This window comes from Mustela erminea, chromosome 14 (genome assembly GCF_009829155.1).
Source record: "Mustela erminea isolate mMusErm1 chromosome 14, mMusErm1.Pri, whole genome shotgun sequence".
NCBI lineage: Eukaryota > Metazoa > Chordata > Mammalia > Carnivora > Mustelidae > Mustela > Mustela erminea.
Window position 1 is genome coordinate 63,814,935 of NC_045627.1, and position 15,273 is coordinate 63,830,207.

General features: G+C 43.9%; 1 protein-coding gene across 2 annotated transcripts in view; it reads left to right on the forward strand.

Moving 5' to 3' along the window:
- ABCC2 (ATP binding cassette subfamily C member 2) overlaps nucleotides 1–15,273 on the forward strand; it is a 77,011-nt gene that overhangs the window by 50,017 nt on the left and 11,721 nt on the right. For both annotated transcript variants that reach the window (XM_032313456.1, XM_032313457.1), the window contains 7 exons: nucleotides 1,310–1,490; nucleotides 7,128–7,251; nucleotides 7,521–7,656; nucleotides 8,960–9,179; nucleotides 9,323–9,477; nucleotides 12,991–13,146; nucleotides 14,616–14,815. In XM_032313456.1, the coding sequence (XP_032169347.1) occupies nucleotides 1,310–1,490; nucleotides 7,128–7,251; nucleotides 7,521–7,656; nucleotides 8,960–9,179; nucleotides 9,323–9,477; nucleotides 12,991–13,146; nucleotides 14,616–14,815 (1,172 nt within the window). The remainder of the gene's footprint in view (nucleotides 1–1,309; nucleotides 1,491–7,127; nucleotides 7,252–7,520; nucleotides 7,657–8,959; nucleotides 9,180–9,322; nucleotides 9,478–12,990; nucleotides 13,147–14,615; nucleotides 14,816–15,273) is intronic.

A 15,273-nucleotide genomic window follows, 5' to 3' on the forward strand; every position in this document is an offset into this window, starting at 1 on the left:
TGCCTGTGCCTGACTTTGTTGCAAAGACTGGGCATACACACATGAAAAGGCTTGGTCCCTGCTTTCAAGTAAACATACAATCTAATGGGAAGACATACAGAAAAGCGAACAATAATAATACAAGAATTATTTTAATGGCAGTCTATACAAACTACAATAGAACCATTGGGGGGATACCCAAGTCTTACCTGGGGACTCAGGAAAGGCTCCCAGAAGACTTGGCTTTGAGCTGAGACTGGGAGGGTGAGCATTTCCTGGATCTTCTAGATATGAGGGATCTGGTCTCTGTGGGGTCATGAGGTAGAGAACAGAGGCAGTGGCTTGGGTCCTCTCTCCAGAGGCCCATTTCAAGCCCATCCCCTGTCTGAAACACATTACTGGTCCATGAGTGTTTTTCTTTCTCTGACTGGAGTCTCTGTGTCCTTGGTCAGTGTGGTTCGCAAGTACACAGGAGTACAAGGAATGCCAACTCTCCCTCACCAGGGAGGGCCTGGGCTGAAGACAACCTTGGATGCCCCTCCCGTGTCTCTAACGTGCTGTAAGAATCTGAGCAGCTGTTGTTAGTTTAGTTGATTAGCTGGTTATTTGAAGGGGAAGTTAGTTAGCTAGTTATTTGGTTTGTATGCATCAGTTAAATTGATAGACTTTGATCTCAAGTGACATTCCTAAGCCCCCAGGAGGCTGGAAGAATGTGTGTAGGGAAAACCGCATATCACTACAGAAAATAACTGAATATATCCACCAGGGAAGGAGTCTCCTCTTACCCACAGGGTCTGGTGTTAGGATTAGGTGTTGGAAAGGAAAGAGGAAGGAAAAGAGATTAGGTGGTCAGGGCTACATTTTGAAACCGAGCCCTACTTTGAAACAGAATTAAGATGACTGTTTTTCTTTTCTTCTTCTTCTCCTGCTTCTTTCTTTCTTTTTCTTCTTTTTCTTTTTTTTTTTAAAGAGCAAGTCAAGGAAGGTGATAGGCATTCTGGGTAATTGGAAGTTAGCTACTCATAGTTAGTAGGAGGTTAGTTTCTTTCCTTTTTTTTTTTTTTTTAAGATTTTATTTATTTATCAGAGAGAGAGAGTGAGCACAGGCAGACAGTGGCAGAGGGAGAAGCAGGCTCCCCACCGAGCAAGCCCGATGCGGGACTCGATCCCAGGACACTGGGATCATGACCTGAGCCGAAGGCAGCTGCTTAACCAACGGAGCCACCCAGGCGTCCAGTTTCTTTCCTTTTTAAGAGCAAGCCAAGGATGGTGGTGGCCAGAGCGTCTCACTAAGGGAAGGCGATGGTACAACTCCCTGTTGTTCTTTCAGACTCGACTCTTGGTTACGCACAGCATTCACTTTCTTCCCCAAGTGGATGAGGTCGTGGTTCTGGGGCATGGCACCATCTTGGAGAAGGGATCCTACAGCTCTCTGCTGGCCAAGAAAGGTTCATTTGCTAAGATTCTGAAGACATTCACAAAACAGACGGGTCCTGAGGAAGAGGCCACAGGTATGTAAGGAAGAATGGGACAGGATAAAGCTTGGGTATGGACAGGATAGGACTGGTAAACTGCTGTCTCCTTCCTGCACTGTTCAGTATCCAATAGTTTCGATTTGGAAGTGAATTATGCAGAGAGCCCATCTGTTCTTTCTGTATTTTATGTCTCTGTAAAGAAACACAGTCTAAAAACTCTGTGCCTGAGCCAAATGGGAGGCTCATCTTGCTCATATGGTCTCTGACATGCAGTCGATGGACACTAGAAGGGTATGACTGAAGATTTAGGGTTATTAGCCCTTGTGGAAGAAACACTAGTGGCTTCAGGGGCCCCCTTTTAGGGATGATGTGCTTCTATTGATTCATATTACCCATCCTATCCCACCACCCTGAATCCACTAAAACCACTTCCTGGACAGCTTCATAGGCTGGTCCCAAGTGTACACAGAATTTTTTTTCAAAGATTTTATTTATTTATAAAGTAGGCAGAGAGGTAGGTGGTGGGTGCGGGAGGAGCAGGCTCTCTGCTGAGCAGGGAGCCTGATGCAGGGCTCAATCCCAGGACCCTGAGATCATGACCTGAGCTGAAGGCAGAGGCTTAACCCACTGAGCCACCCAGGCGTCCCTGTACACAGAATTCTTGATAAGCCCTAACAAAGTCATCTGGACCAATATACCAAAACCACTGGGTGTTTCAACTCGGGAAAAATCATGGCAGTTGCATGGTCTCACAGTGTACCATAGGAATAGCCCCTAATACCACCACTATTGGGATCCTCAATTAGTTCTAGTCAGCAATGGAGCCCTGATCTCTGAGGACCTTCCCAAGGATCTGCCAACAGTAGTCCTGTACATAGTCCTAGGTATCTAATTCCATAGCAGTCAACAGCAGGAGATCAAGCCTGAGAAAGCAAGATCTGGAGAGTGAATTCCAGAAGTCAGCTGGGAGAGGGAGTAGCTACCGAGCCTGCAAGTGGGGGCTCATGCAGGCATTGAAGTCAGGAAATGTGATGGTTCAAAACCACCCTGGGGAGCTCAAGGGATGGAAAGAAAAGCCTAAACCAGAAAGTCTGTAAGTGTTGGAGGGATAGTGCAGGATCAAAAAAAATGGGATGATCTGGGTGACAGGGACTGGCAGCCATCCCAGGAGACCGGGTAGGGGCACTTCAAACCAGCAGAAAGGAAGAAGCCAGAACTTTCCATCAGCCTTTATGTACTCTAGGGACTGGCCTGGAGAAAACTAAAAGCACCTGCCTGGGGAGCAAAGGTCCCAAGTCAAAGAGCAGTATCTGATGCTTGATTCCCCTGAGTCATTGCTTAGTCAACCACATCACCATGACCTGCTCCAACAGTTTCCTTATGCTAAGTCTAGCCTTTTCCCCCCCTCCCTTTGGCCATGATCGGAGTTTCTGGATTCTGTTATAAACCCACATGGATGGATAGCCCCTTTGAAGAATCTTGTCTTTTATGTACAAAGGTCAGTTTGCAAAACAGCTCATCAAGCCTTTGTTCTGGTAAACACTGATTAACTATGTCTGAGCGATGCCTGGCACGCTGCTGCTGTTGCTTCTGGGACTCAAGGTTCAGACCAGTATATGGCAGAATGAAGGGAAGGGCAAGGTGACCTGTATCAATACTGGTTTGGTGTATTAGTTTCTTAATTAGCTGGCATAACAAAGAACCACAGACCAAGTGGCTTAAACAACAGAAATTTATTTTCTTATGGTTCTGGAGGCTAAGTCCCAAATCAAGGTGTTGGTAGGATTCGTTCCTTCTGAAGGTGATGGGGAAGGATATGTTTCAGGCTTCTCTCCTAGCTTCTGGAGGTTTCTTGGCAGTCTTTGGCAATTTTGGCTTGGAGACACGCCACATTGTTCTCTGCCTTCATCTTCTCATGGGATGCATGTGTGTCTCTATGTCCAAATTTCCCCTTTGTATAAGGACATCAGACATAATGGATTAGGGGCCCATCCTACTCCAATCTGACCTCCTCATAACTAACTATGTCTATAATGAGCCTACTGCCAAATAAGGTCATATTCCGAGGTAGTGGAAGTTAGGATTTCAACACACAAATTTGGCAGCAGACACAATTCAGTCTATCACACCAGTCCTCTGACATACCCAAATTCATATCTTTCTCGTGTGCAAAATATATTCACGCCATACCGACACCCACAATGTCTTAATTATTCGAGTATCAACTCTAAGTCCAAAATCTCATCTAAATGTCAGTCCGAAGTCCCACATGTCAACATTTGACTCATGCTAGTCACTTGTGGGTGAGACCTGGAGTCTTGGGGCAGAATTCCTCTCCATCTGTCAAGCTGCAAGATCAGACAGGTTATCTGCTTCAGTAGTGAAACAAGCATAGGATAGACATTCCCATTCCAAAAGGGGAAGATCAGAAGGAAAAAGGGGGTCATGAATCCCAAGCAAATCTAAAATCTAGCAGGACAGATTCCATCAGATTTTTAAGGTTCGATAATGATCTTATTTGGCCTGATGCTGTCTTGTTTAGGCTCAACCTGGGCTGGTGGTTTCAACTCCTCCACCCCTGGGCAGTGGTTGTATCCTGTGGAACTGAGGAGTAGCCGACCCCAGTGTCATTGTTCCCTTTACTTGAATGATAACACAGCCCTCCACAGCTGGATAGCTCTATTAGTACATTTTCCATCTCTAGAATCCTAGAAGTCTGACATTGTTCCTTCGTTTAGTCCTGTCTCTGTCCACTTCAGTCTTAGCATTTCTGCTAAGAGGATTGGTCAGATTAAGTCATATACTCAATCTCCTTAGTAAATCTGCTCTTGAGCCTTGCTGGTGGATTTTTCATTTTCATTATTGTGCTTTTCTAGAATTTGTTTGCCTTTTTAAAATTTGATCTCTTTATTGATGTTCTCTATTTGATGTGAACTCATACTTTATTTTTTATTAAAGATTTTTATTTATTTATCTGACAGACAGAGGCCACAAGCAGGCAGAGAGGCAGGCAGAGAGAGAAGGAGGGGAAGCAGGCTCTGCTGAGCAGAGAGCCTGATGCGGGGCTCGATTCCACGACCCTGGAATCATGACCTGAGCTGAAGGCAGAGGCTTTAACTCACTGAGCCACCCAGGTGCCCCTCATTCTCATACTTTAGATCTCAGACATGGCTTCCTTTCGTTCTTTGGACATATTTATAATAGTCAATTTGAAGTCTTTCTCTGCTAAGTCCAATGTCTGTGCTTGCATAGGTACAGTTCCTGTTGACTGTTCCTCCCCACCCCTACCCTGTATATGGTCCCATGCTTTCTCACAGTTTTTTTGTTGAAAACTGGTCACTTTAAATAATGCAACTCTGGAAATAAGATTTTTCTTCCTTACCCTGCCAGAATTTGTTGTTGTTTGTCCTGTTTAGTTTCCTTAACTAATTCTTATGAAATCTGTATTTTTTTTGTCCTATGTGGCCACAGAAGTCTCCACTTGGTTGGTCAGCTATTGATTGGACAGAGATTTCCTTAAGGGCCTGGAATCAATAAGTCACTCAGCTTTTTCTGAAAGACTTCATGGTGGGAGGGAAGGCATGTCCCTAACACGCCAATAGGCAGTTGACAATTCTACTTCACCTTTTTTTCCTTCTTGCCCAGAGTCTGAAGGTTAGCCTGGGTAAGAGAATATGGCCTTCTCATGTCTGTCGTGAGCATGTGCACAGCCCTAACCGTGCGTACAGTGTTCTAGATTGCCAGGAATACATTAAAAATATCAAAGATATCTAAGGGTATCTTCTTCCCCAAAAACTTAAAAGTTTTTGTTTAGCTTATTATTTGCCCAGCTGTTATCATCCCTTAGGCAACTCCGATGTTAAACAGTTGCTGCTGATTATTTTAGCCAACTCCAGTAAGTCCGGTCCAATAAAGACAAGCCCTGTGAATCACTTCTCGGCCTTTTGGCTAAGATCAAGTGTAAAGACAAGCCCTGTGAATGGGGTTTTCTAGAGAACTGCCGGCAGGTCAAATAATGACAATTCTCTAGGGACTGAAATTGGTAATCCAGGGGCTAATGGGACTAGTAATCACAACTGCAACTTTTTACCCAGGCCTTTTTTATTTACCTGTAAATTCCCCTGACTCTCCCATCTTGGGGAGGCAAATTTGAGGCTTGTCCTCCCATCTCTTCATTTGGCTTCATCTTGTGTAAACCCTTCCCTTGTTGAACAGTCAGTATCTCAGTGATTGCCTGTCCTGTTTATTGGGAAGTCAGACTTGGGTTTGGTTCCAGGATGAGACTTTTGGGAGAGTTTTGAACACATTCTCTTCCCCCCAGCAGTTAGGAGGCTGCTGATTTTTTTGTAGTTAACCATGTTTGTGAGGTTATTAGTATTCTAGGCTATAGCAGATCCCAGGAGGAAATTAAACTATCAAAAAACTTCATGTTCTTACTGAGATTTAGCCATTTTTCTTAAATAAATGTTCCTTGGATTGTTGCAAGACTGGTTAATTTCAGAGTTGTAAAGTTGGTTTTAACAATATTTTGCCATGGGGGCACCTGGGTGGCTCAGTCATTTGGGCGTCTGCCTTCGGCTCAGGTCATAATCCTAGGGTCCTGGGATCCAGGCCCACATCAGGCTCCCTGCTCAGTGGGAGCCTGCTTCTTGCTCTCTCCCCGCTCATGCTCTCTTTTCACTCTCTCTCTCTGTCTTTCTCTCAAATAAATAAAGTCTTAAAAAATATATTTTGCCATTGATTTCATGGGGTTATCAATTTCCAGAGCTCTTTGTCATTGCCACTGATGCCCAGGCTGTTTTACATTTTATTTTTAATTTCTAAAATTTCTTCCTTATTTGCAGGATATGTTTTTTTTTTTTAAGATTTTGTTTATTTATTTGACAGACAGATTACATGTAGGCAGAGAGGCAGGCAGAGAGAGAGGAGGAAGCAGGCTCCCTGCTGAGCAGAGAACCCGATGTGGGGCTCGATCCCAGGACCCTGAGACCATGACCTGAGCCAAAGGCAGAGGCTCAACCCACTGAGCCACCCAGGCGCCCCTGCAGGATATGTTTTTTAAATGTTTTAAATTCAGGGATGCCTGGGTGGCTCAGTCCGTTAAGCGTCTAACTCTTGATTTTGGCTCGAGTTATGATCTCAGGTGGTGGGACTGAATCCCACATCAGACTCCATGCTGGGCATGGGGCCTGCTTGGAATTTTCTCTCTCCCTTCCTCCTCCTCTCTCTCCCTCTCTAAAGGGGAAAGGGAGAAAAAAAAAAGAATAAAAATAAAAATATATTTTAAATTCATAAAACTTTGTAAAGTTATTTGAAGTTCAAGAAGAGAATTTTCAATTTACCCTCACCTCCTGAGTCAATTCTAGGAATTAGGACTCTTCTGCTTATCTACTCTAACCCTTAAAAAGTTCTTTTCTTTCTGCAAAGAAACTAAGACACTTCTGGGAATATTTCTCTCCTTTTGAACATTTCTCTTCTACTAGAAACTCCTCTCTCCTTTATTCTGGTATTCCTCGGTGTACTAATCAATAATCATTCTGGAACAAAATCACCAGCCTGTGTGTATGTCTGGGATCTCTTGCTGAGGGGCCAGCAAGGTCAGAAAAGAATTCTTGTTTGTAGAACTTTGCAGCTCTAAGTTGCCATCTCCCTAACCTTTGATGTGTCTCCTAGTCAATGAGGACACTGAAGATGATGATGACTGTGGGCTGATGCCCAGTGTGGAGGAAATCCCTGAGGATGTGGCCTCCTTAGCCACAAAAAGAGAGAACAGCCTCCATCGAACACTCAGTCGCAGGTTGGTCATCTCGTCAGCCGGCAGCCCTCAGCACATCCATATTTCCACTGGATCATTCTCTTTCTCTCCGTGGGCTTTTCCCAGGGGAATGGACACCGGGATACTCTCAGCCCTTCCTTTGTTTCTTTGAATGGAGTGGGGGCTGGGGGGTGGCAGATTTCCCCCAGAGCACTTCAATGTAAGCAGAGCGACTGTGACACGTGCTTGCTTCTTGACCTTGGGGTGCACCTACGTGCTCAAGAACGCATTCCCCCCCCTCGATTTCTCAGTTCTAGGTCCAGTAGCAGGCATCGGAAATCCCTAAGAAACTCTTTGAAAACTCGGAATGTGAATACCCTCAAGGAGGAAGAAGAAACAGTGAAAGGACAAAAACTAATTAAGAAGGAATTCATACAAACTGGAAAGGTGGGCACCATAATAAAAAGTTCCATTTCAGGTGATACAAGGCTTGGGATCTGAACATTGTAAAGTTTGATAATTTGACTATCTGTCTACAGGAGGGATAAGTCTTGTGTGCTTTGCAAATCATTAAATTTATCATTGAAATGTTGGTGGAGGCTTTGGGCTTTCTATCAAATCATATTTCCAAGAATGACAGGTTTCCCGTGTATATCCTCCTAGCACATTTCATGAATGATTCCATTCTGATATGGGGAGAGAACAATAAAACTGCTTTGAGATGCAAGTCTTGGACCCAGAGAACACTAATAAATCAATCTCAGAGCACACGATTCAAATTAGTAAAGCTTAAGACCTTAAACCTAAGACCTTGTTTTCTTGTTTGTTTATTTGTTTTTGTTTTGTTTTGTTTTTTAAGATTTTATTTATTTATTTGACAGCCTGAGATCACAAGTAGGCAGAGAGGCAGGCAGAGAGAGAGGAGGAAGCAGGCTCCCTGCTGAGCAGAGAGCCCAATGCGGGGCTTGATCCCAGGACCCTGGGATCATGACCTGAGCCAAGGCAGAGGCTTTAACCCACTGAGCCACCCAGGCGCCCCTAAGACCTTGGTTTTAACTTAAGTCCAAATTAATAATTTAACTTGTTTTAAGTTAAAACATTAAAGTTAAAAAACTTAAGTCCAAATTTAAATCCAAATTAATAAATCCAAATTAATAATCCAAGGTCTACAGTATAAACCCCATCCCATTCTGGTGTGTGTGTGTGTGTGTGTGTGTGTGTGTGTGTGTGTGTGTGTGTGTGTGTGTGTTGTTGTTGTTGTTGTTGTTGTTGTTGTTGTCATCGTCGTTCCACTCTGTTTTTGTCTTTCTCCCTTAATAGCATCTAGAAGCTCATTAATAATGTGATGTTATGGGGCACCCGGGTGGCTCAGTGGTTTAAGCTTCTGCCTTCAGCTCGGGTCATGGTCTCAGGGTCATGGGATAGAGCCCCTCATCGGGCTCTCTGCTCTGCAGGGAGCCTGCCTCCCCCTCCCTCTCTGCCTGTCTCTCTGCCTACTTGTGATCTCTGTCTGATCAATGAATAAAATCTTTTAAAAAAATAATACATAATGTGATGTTATTTCCCCTGCACTGTATTTCAGCATTGATTATGATCCTGGCCCAATGCAGAAATAGACCACAGATGACCAAACCTTGCTACCTGCTATCCACTTTTCCAGGGGAGGCCACTCCTCCTTGTGATTGGTATTCTAGGTAATTCCTCACCAAATGCCATTAGGATTTCTAACACTGAGGATGGGGCTTTTCAGGTGAAGTTCTCCATCTACCTCAAGTACCTAGGAGCAATAGGATGGTATTCGATATTCTTCATCATCTTGGCCTATGTGATCAATTCTGTGGCTTATATTGGATCCAACCTCTGGCTCAGTGCTTGGACCAATGACTCTAAAACCTATAATGGCACTGACTATCCAGCGTCTCAGAGAAACCTGAGAATTGGCGTCTATGCAGCTCTGGGATGCGTGCAAGGTACGTCTGATGGCAATGACAGCCATCTCTTAGAGAATCTGTCTCGTCTGTGTACTTTGCCTAGACTCAGGGCAAAAAAAAATGCCCTTGTGTCCTTGGCACAAGTCCTGCGGATCCTGCTGACTAAACGGTTCTGTTTCTAGGTGCATTTGTGCTCATAGCAAATCTCTGGAGTGCCCATGGTTCTACTCACGCATCAAACATCCTTCATAGGCAACTGCTAAGCAGTATCCTTCGAGCACCCATGAGTTTCTTTGACACAACGCCCACAGGCCGGATTGTGAACAGGTTTGCTGGGGTAAGTACCTGAATGGCTGTGTGATGTGTTTGTATGTTGAGGGTGTTTCCACTCTGACAGGGGCAGAATTCTCCCACGGCCCGAGGCAGCGCCATGCCGGTACAGTTCCTCCGTCCACTTAGCATGCACATGCTTCCTGCATACCCAGGATTGAGGTCCCAAGGATCCTGGAGACACAGAGACAAAAAGCTCTGGCCCTTTAAGGTGCTCACCATCTAGTGAGGGAAACAACCAAGGAAATAAGAGGAGTATGACGGAAGACAGTAAAACCAGTGACAGCGATGTGTGTAGACTGGTGTTCTGTGAACACAAAACAGTGACAGAGAACAGCAGTAGTAGCTCAGCCTGGGTGACAGGGCGGGAAATGACAGAAAACATGAGACTTAGGTCCTAGAAGGAACTTTCTTAGCCATGGAGATGGTGGAGCCAGGGGTTGGCGGTAGAAGCAAAATGAGAAGGAATATTCTGCTGAGAGGGAAACACAAGTAAAAGCACGATCACTGGCTAGAATGGTGAATAAAAGGGAAAAACAGGAAAACCCTTTGCTTGGTCTATGTTCTGTTCCTGCTTCTATCTTTGCTACTTTAAGAATAAACTGGGTCTGAACTGTGGAAGAGAGCCACATATAATTTAATTTTTTTTTCTCTTTGTAGTTTTTTTTTTTAATAAACATATATTTTTATCCCCAGGGGTACAGGTCTGTGAATCACCAGGTTTACACACTTCACAGCACTCACCAAAGCACATACCCTCCCCAATGTCCATAATCCCACCCCCTTCTCCCAAACCCCCTCCCCCCAGCAACCCTCAGTTTGTTTTGTGAGATTAAGAGTCACTTATGGTTTGTCTCCCTCCCAATCCCATCTTATTTCATTTATTCTTCTCCTACCCACTTAAGCCCCCATGTTGCATTTAAAGAAGAACTAATTCCTATTCTCCTGAAACTGTTCCAAAAAATAGAAATGGGAGGAAAACTTCCAAACTCTTTTTATGAGGCCAGCATCACCTTGATCCCAAAACCAGACAAGGATCCCATCAAAAAAGAGAGCTATAGACCAATATCCTTGATGAACACAGATGCGAAAATACTCACAAAATACTAGCCAATAGGATTCAACAGTACATTAAAAGGATTATTCACCACGACCAAGTGGGATTTATTCCAGGGCTGCAAGGTTGGTTCAACATCCGCAAATCAGTCAATGTGATACAATACATCAATAAAAGAAAGAACAAGAACCATATGATACTCTCAATAGATGCTGATTTGACAAAGTACAGCATCCCTTCCTGATCAAAACTCTTCAAAGTGTAGGGATAGAGGGCACATACCTCAATATCATCAAAGCCATCTATGAAAAACCCACCGCAAATATCATTCTCAATGGAGAAAAACTGAAAGCTTTTCCGCTAAGGTCAGGAACACGGCAGGGATGTCCATTATCACCACTGCTATTCAACATAGTACTAGAGGTCCTAGCCTCAGCAATCAGACAACAAAAGGAAATTAAAGGCATCCAAATCGGCAAAGAAGAAGTCAAATTTAATTTAATTTTTAAAAGAGTTTTATTTATTTGACAGAGCGAGAGAGGGAACACAGGCAGGGAGAGTGGGAGAGGGAGAAGCAGGCTTCCTACTGTGCAGGGAGCCCTATGTAGGAGCTTGATCCCAGCCAAAGGCAGATGCTTACTGACTGAGCCACACAGGTGCCCCAAATTTTAATAAGGTTCTAAAACCTGGTCTCCACATACTGCAGATCCTGGAGCCCTTGACATTCACTCACTCCAAAGCACTTCTCGAGCACCCAAGAGGAACACTGGAACGCTCACTAAACGTTAAGATTGTAGATGGCTCTCTTCCAAGGGCCAAACCCAACTCATTCATTCTCAGTGCATAGGAGATAGTAATTTCAGAAACAGAGGAAGAAAGCAAGGAATTCTGAGTAACAGTCAACTGTCATCAGCACAGTTTAAGTCCTCTGTTATTAGAAGAGGGAGCACGTTTTTCAAAATGTCTGAGCAGCTACGGGCCCTTCCTGGTTTTGTCTTGGAGCAGACAGAAGAAAGGCCAGCCTACAGCCAGGTTCTGGGGACACAGTGCCTGCTTCAAAAGTGGGCACATTGATTGGTCTGCATTTATCACTTTCCTCTAGGACAAAATTGGTGAGCATGATGTCATTGGGGACCACTTCAATAGGTTTTCTGCTCTTCAACAGAACCTAAAATAGCACACAATTTTAGATGGGAAGATTCTCATGGGAATCTTGCAAAAATTGCACACCCTTTTCTTATGTTGCAAAATATACATAATTTCTGAAAAAAAGAATGCAGAACTCTTACTGTGAGTTAGTAAGGCAACTGTTCTATTTTGCTCACTGCTTTTGCATGAAAAAGGAAGCTCATGTTTGATTACATGGTGAGTTATAAGGGAAGGTGGCCCATGCCTATAAAGGAAAGTTTGATTTAGAATCCTCTAGGATTGATAGCTGAGCCCCTAGGAAGAGGTGAAGGGAAAGAGTGGAAGAAAGCAAGCTGGAGAATCTGTGCCAAGTAGGGGTACAAAGTAATCTACATAGAACTCATAGCCTGTGAGGATTTCTTTTTTTCTGCCAATCCTGGACATAAAGTTATTTGCATCCTGCTATGACTTTGGGAAGGTAAATTAGACTTAGGAGTCATTCAGGACTCTCTTGGGAAACTTACCCTTATCAGATTGGGACACTCCAGAGATAATTTGAATTTGCCTTGATAATCACATGTTACTAATTGTAGAATCAGCATGATCTAAGAAATAATCAGTCAGGGAAACCCGAAGTGTAAGTCAGGCTTCCTTGTACAGTATAGTAAACCATTATCCATTCATCTACCCGTCCATTTGTTCATTTATTCAGCATGACATGAAGGCAATATGGCAGCAAGACCTATTTTTCACCTCTGGGTTACTCTGTTAGAACACTGGTCAGGCAAGGGTCACATTCAAACTCCTCCTCCCTCTCCCCTTGAGGCTCTGTGCTCAGTGGAGAAAACAACTTCCTAGGTAGAGGATGGTTCTTTAGTCAAGTGGGGGTGACCAGACTTGTTGACTGGAGCCTTCATACGAATTGAATGCTGGTTATGTGCCAGGCTCTGTTTAGGCACTCAATGGAATTAGGCCCCTTGTATTGTTAGATTAATTGAATTGGCTTGGTTATAGGAGGATTTACCTGTAAAGCTCTATTAGCTTTACATTAAGCCATTACATTGGTTTAATAAATTCAAAAACCTTTACCAAGTCTATTGAAAAAGGGTGACTTCCATGTCTGTTTGGAGGGATTTAGAAAGATGAAGAAATTACAGAAATGAGATTGGCTATTGGGAGGAGCACAACAGTATATTGCAAATGAATATCATGAAATGATTAAACGAAGGAGACGCTGAGAACCCAGAATCAAACAAATTCTCTGCTGGAATCAGGAAGATGGAAAATGGGGCAGGAATCCATTAGTGTACCATTCTTCTAATTCTGTGTTCGTAGGATATCTCCACAGTGGATGACACCCTTCCCTTATCCTTGCGCAGCTGGATATTGTGCTTCCTGGGAATAGTCAGCACCCTTGTCATGATCTGCACGGCCACTCCAATCTTCGTCGTCGTCATCATTCCTCTTGGCATCATTTATGTGTCTGTTCAGGTAGGTTTGGAAACAGCTAGGTCTCCTCTCTACTTATGAAAGCCCAGGTTCTTTCCTGAGAATCTTCTGTTTTGTCTATTGCTAGTCACTTAGTCCCATCCAGCATCTTTGTCATTTAGTCCTATATTGATATACCAAGGAGCTGTAGGCCACTGTCTAGAGCTCAAACATCAATACCAATTGGTATATGGTTCAGAGAAAATCTCACCTTAGCTGCTGCCCCCCAGAAGCTTATATGGGGCAGATCTATGTTTGGATCCAAGACTACCTTGAGGTAGTCAAGCCATCCAGAGGTTGGCTCTGGATGATCTTGAAGTTCAGTAAGATCTCCCATAATGGTTAAGTCATTGGTTGCTTCTAGAAGGGTTATATACTATGGCTGCTTCCTTGATTGGCTTAGGCTTATCTGTTGCGAGATGTATCTTGGCAGGAGCTAGATCTCTTCTCACTTCAGGGTAGTTCTAGTTTCACTGCGATGCCTATGAATGATGGGATGTCTGTAGGCTCAATGTCAGTATATTCTTGAGGGAACCGGTGGCTTGAAAGCCAATTCTCAGGAAAAAAAAAAAAAAAAAAAAAAAAAGAAGGGACTCCATTCCCATATTAAAAACTGAGGGGAGGCAAGCTGTGGAGAGAATTCCTTAGGATGATCTATTCGCCTTGGGAAAACAATTCCAAAAAACTTTCATTCAAGGGCAGCCCTGTCACCTGTGGTAAGGTGATACCCCCTGGTATTTGTGTTAAGTTCCTCAGGTGCATTGTTACCTCAATGACCACCTCTCAGCCAATATAGAAGCAGGATATTTAAGGAAATTTCCAGGTATAACATTTTGAATTCTGACACTCAAATGCCCATCCCTTTCCTGGTTTCAACACATCTCCACAGAATCTCGTAGCACCACTGAACCTCATCCCACTGAACCTCATCCTTCAACCCTTGTGTCTCAAAATCCAACTGTACACTTTTAGTTCTAGTTCTTAGACTCTCGACACTCCACACATTTCCAGAACTATCTCTCTCTTCACAAACCATTAAAGTACAGTGTGGTCACTTACCTGACTGTTCAATTTTTATCTAAACCTCAGAATGCCTTTCTCTGGCCATTTCCTGCTCCTCTCCACTTTCCATGCCCCTTGGATCCCAGCTACAATTTACAAAATCCATTTGGAGACCATTTTTCTAGCTGCTACAAAAACTGTCATTTGGACAGTGTATGCAGATTCTTGGGAGAATATGGATTAGGCTGACAAAATTCCTCATGTGGTTATAATCTCACCTTCATCGTCTTCTGTTCTCTACCAACCTCTTCCTTTGCGCCTCTCTCTTCATTCCTCTAGCCAGAGGGGATGCTGGAGGCTTCTGTCCTGTTCAAATATGGGCAGTGCCCATGAAGGTGAAAGGCCACCGAGGAAGAGGTATTCCATATGCAACATGATTGTGTGACTGACTCTTTACTTTTGGGGTCCAGATATTTTATGTGGCCACTTCCCGCCAGCTGAAACGCCTGGACTCTGTCACCAGGTCCCCAATCTACTCTCACTTCAGTGAGACAGTGTCAGGTTTGTCCGTCATCCGTGCCTTTGAGCACCAGCAGCGATTTCTGCAACACAATGAGAGGCAGATTGACACCAACCAGAAATGTGTCTTCTCCTGGATTGTCTCCAACAGGTGAGGCTGCCCCTGTGTATTTACTGAAATATACACTTTAAGCTTCCACGTGTTTGATATTAGCTATGGGAGGGGAGGGGTAGCCAGTGATGTGAATTTCACTGTGGCCAAACATGGCTGTCCCGTAAGTAGAAGAAAGTATGAGCTTCAGGGTCAGAGACGGAGTCCCTGTGCCTACTTTGCTATTTACCAAGCTAGGTAAAATGCCTTTACCTTCAAAGGAAAATCTCAGTTCTTGTTTTTACAATGACTAGAACATAACCTATATCATAAGTCAAATGACCTCTATAAGCATTTGATATCCCAGGCACCAAACAAGCGGGGTGAGCTGGGCATTCGTAGTTGGCATCCCTGAGAAGTGGATGTGAGATTCTCCACAGGCAGGACACTCTGTAGGGTGGCAAAAGAAGCTTGCTCGCTTGGTAAAGCATGTCACTCAACCTTGGGGTTTTGAGTTT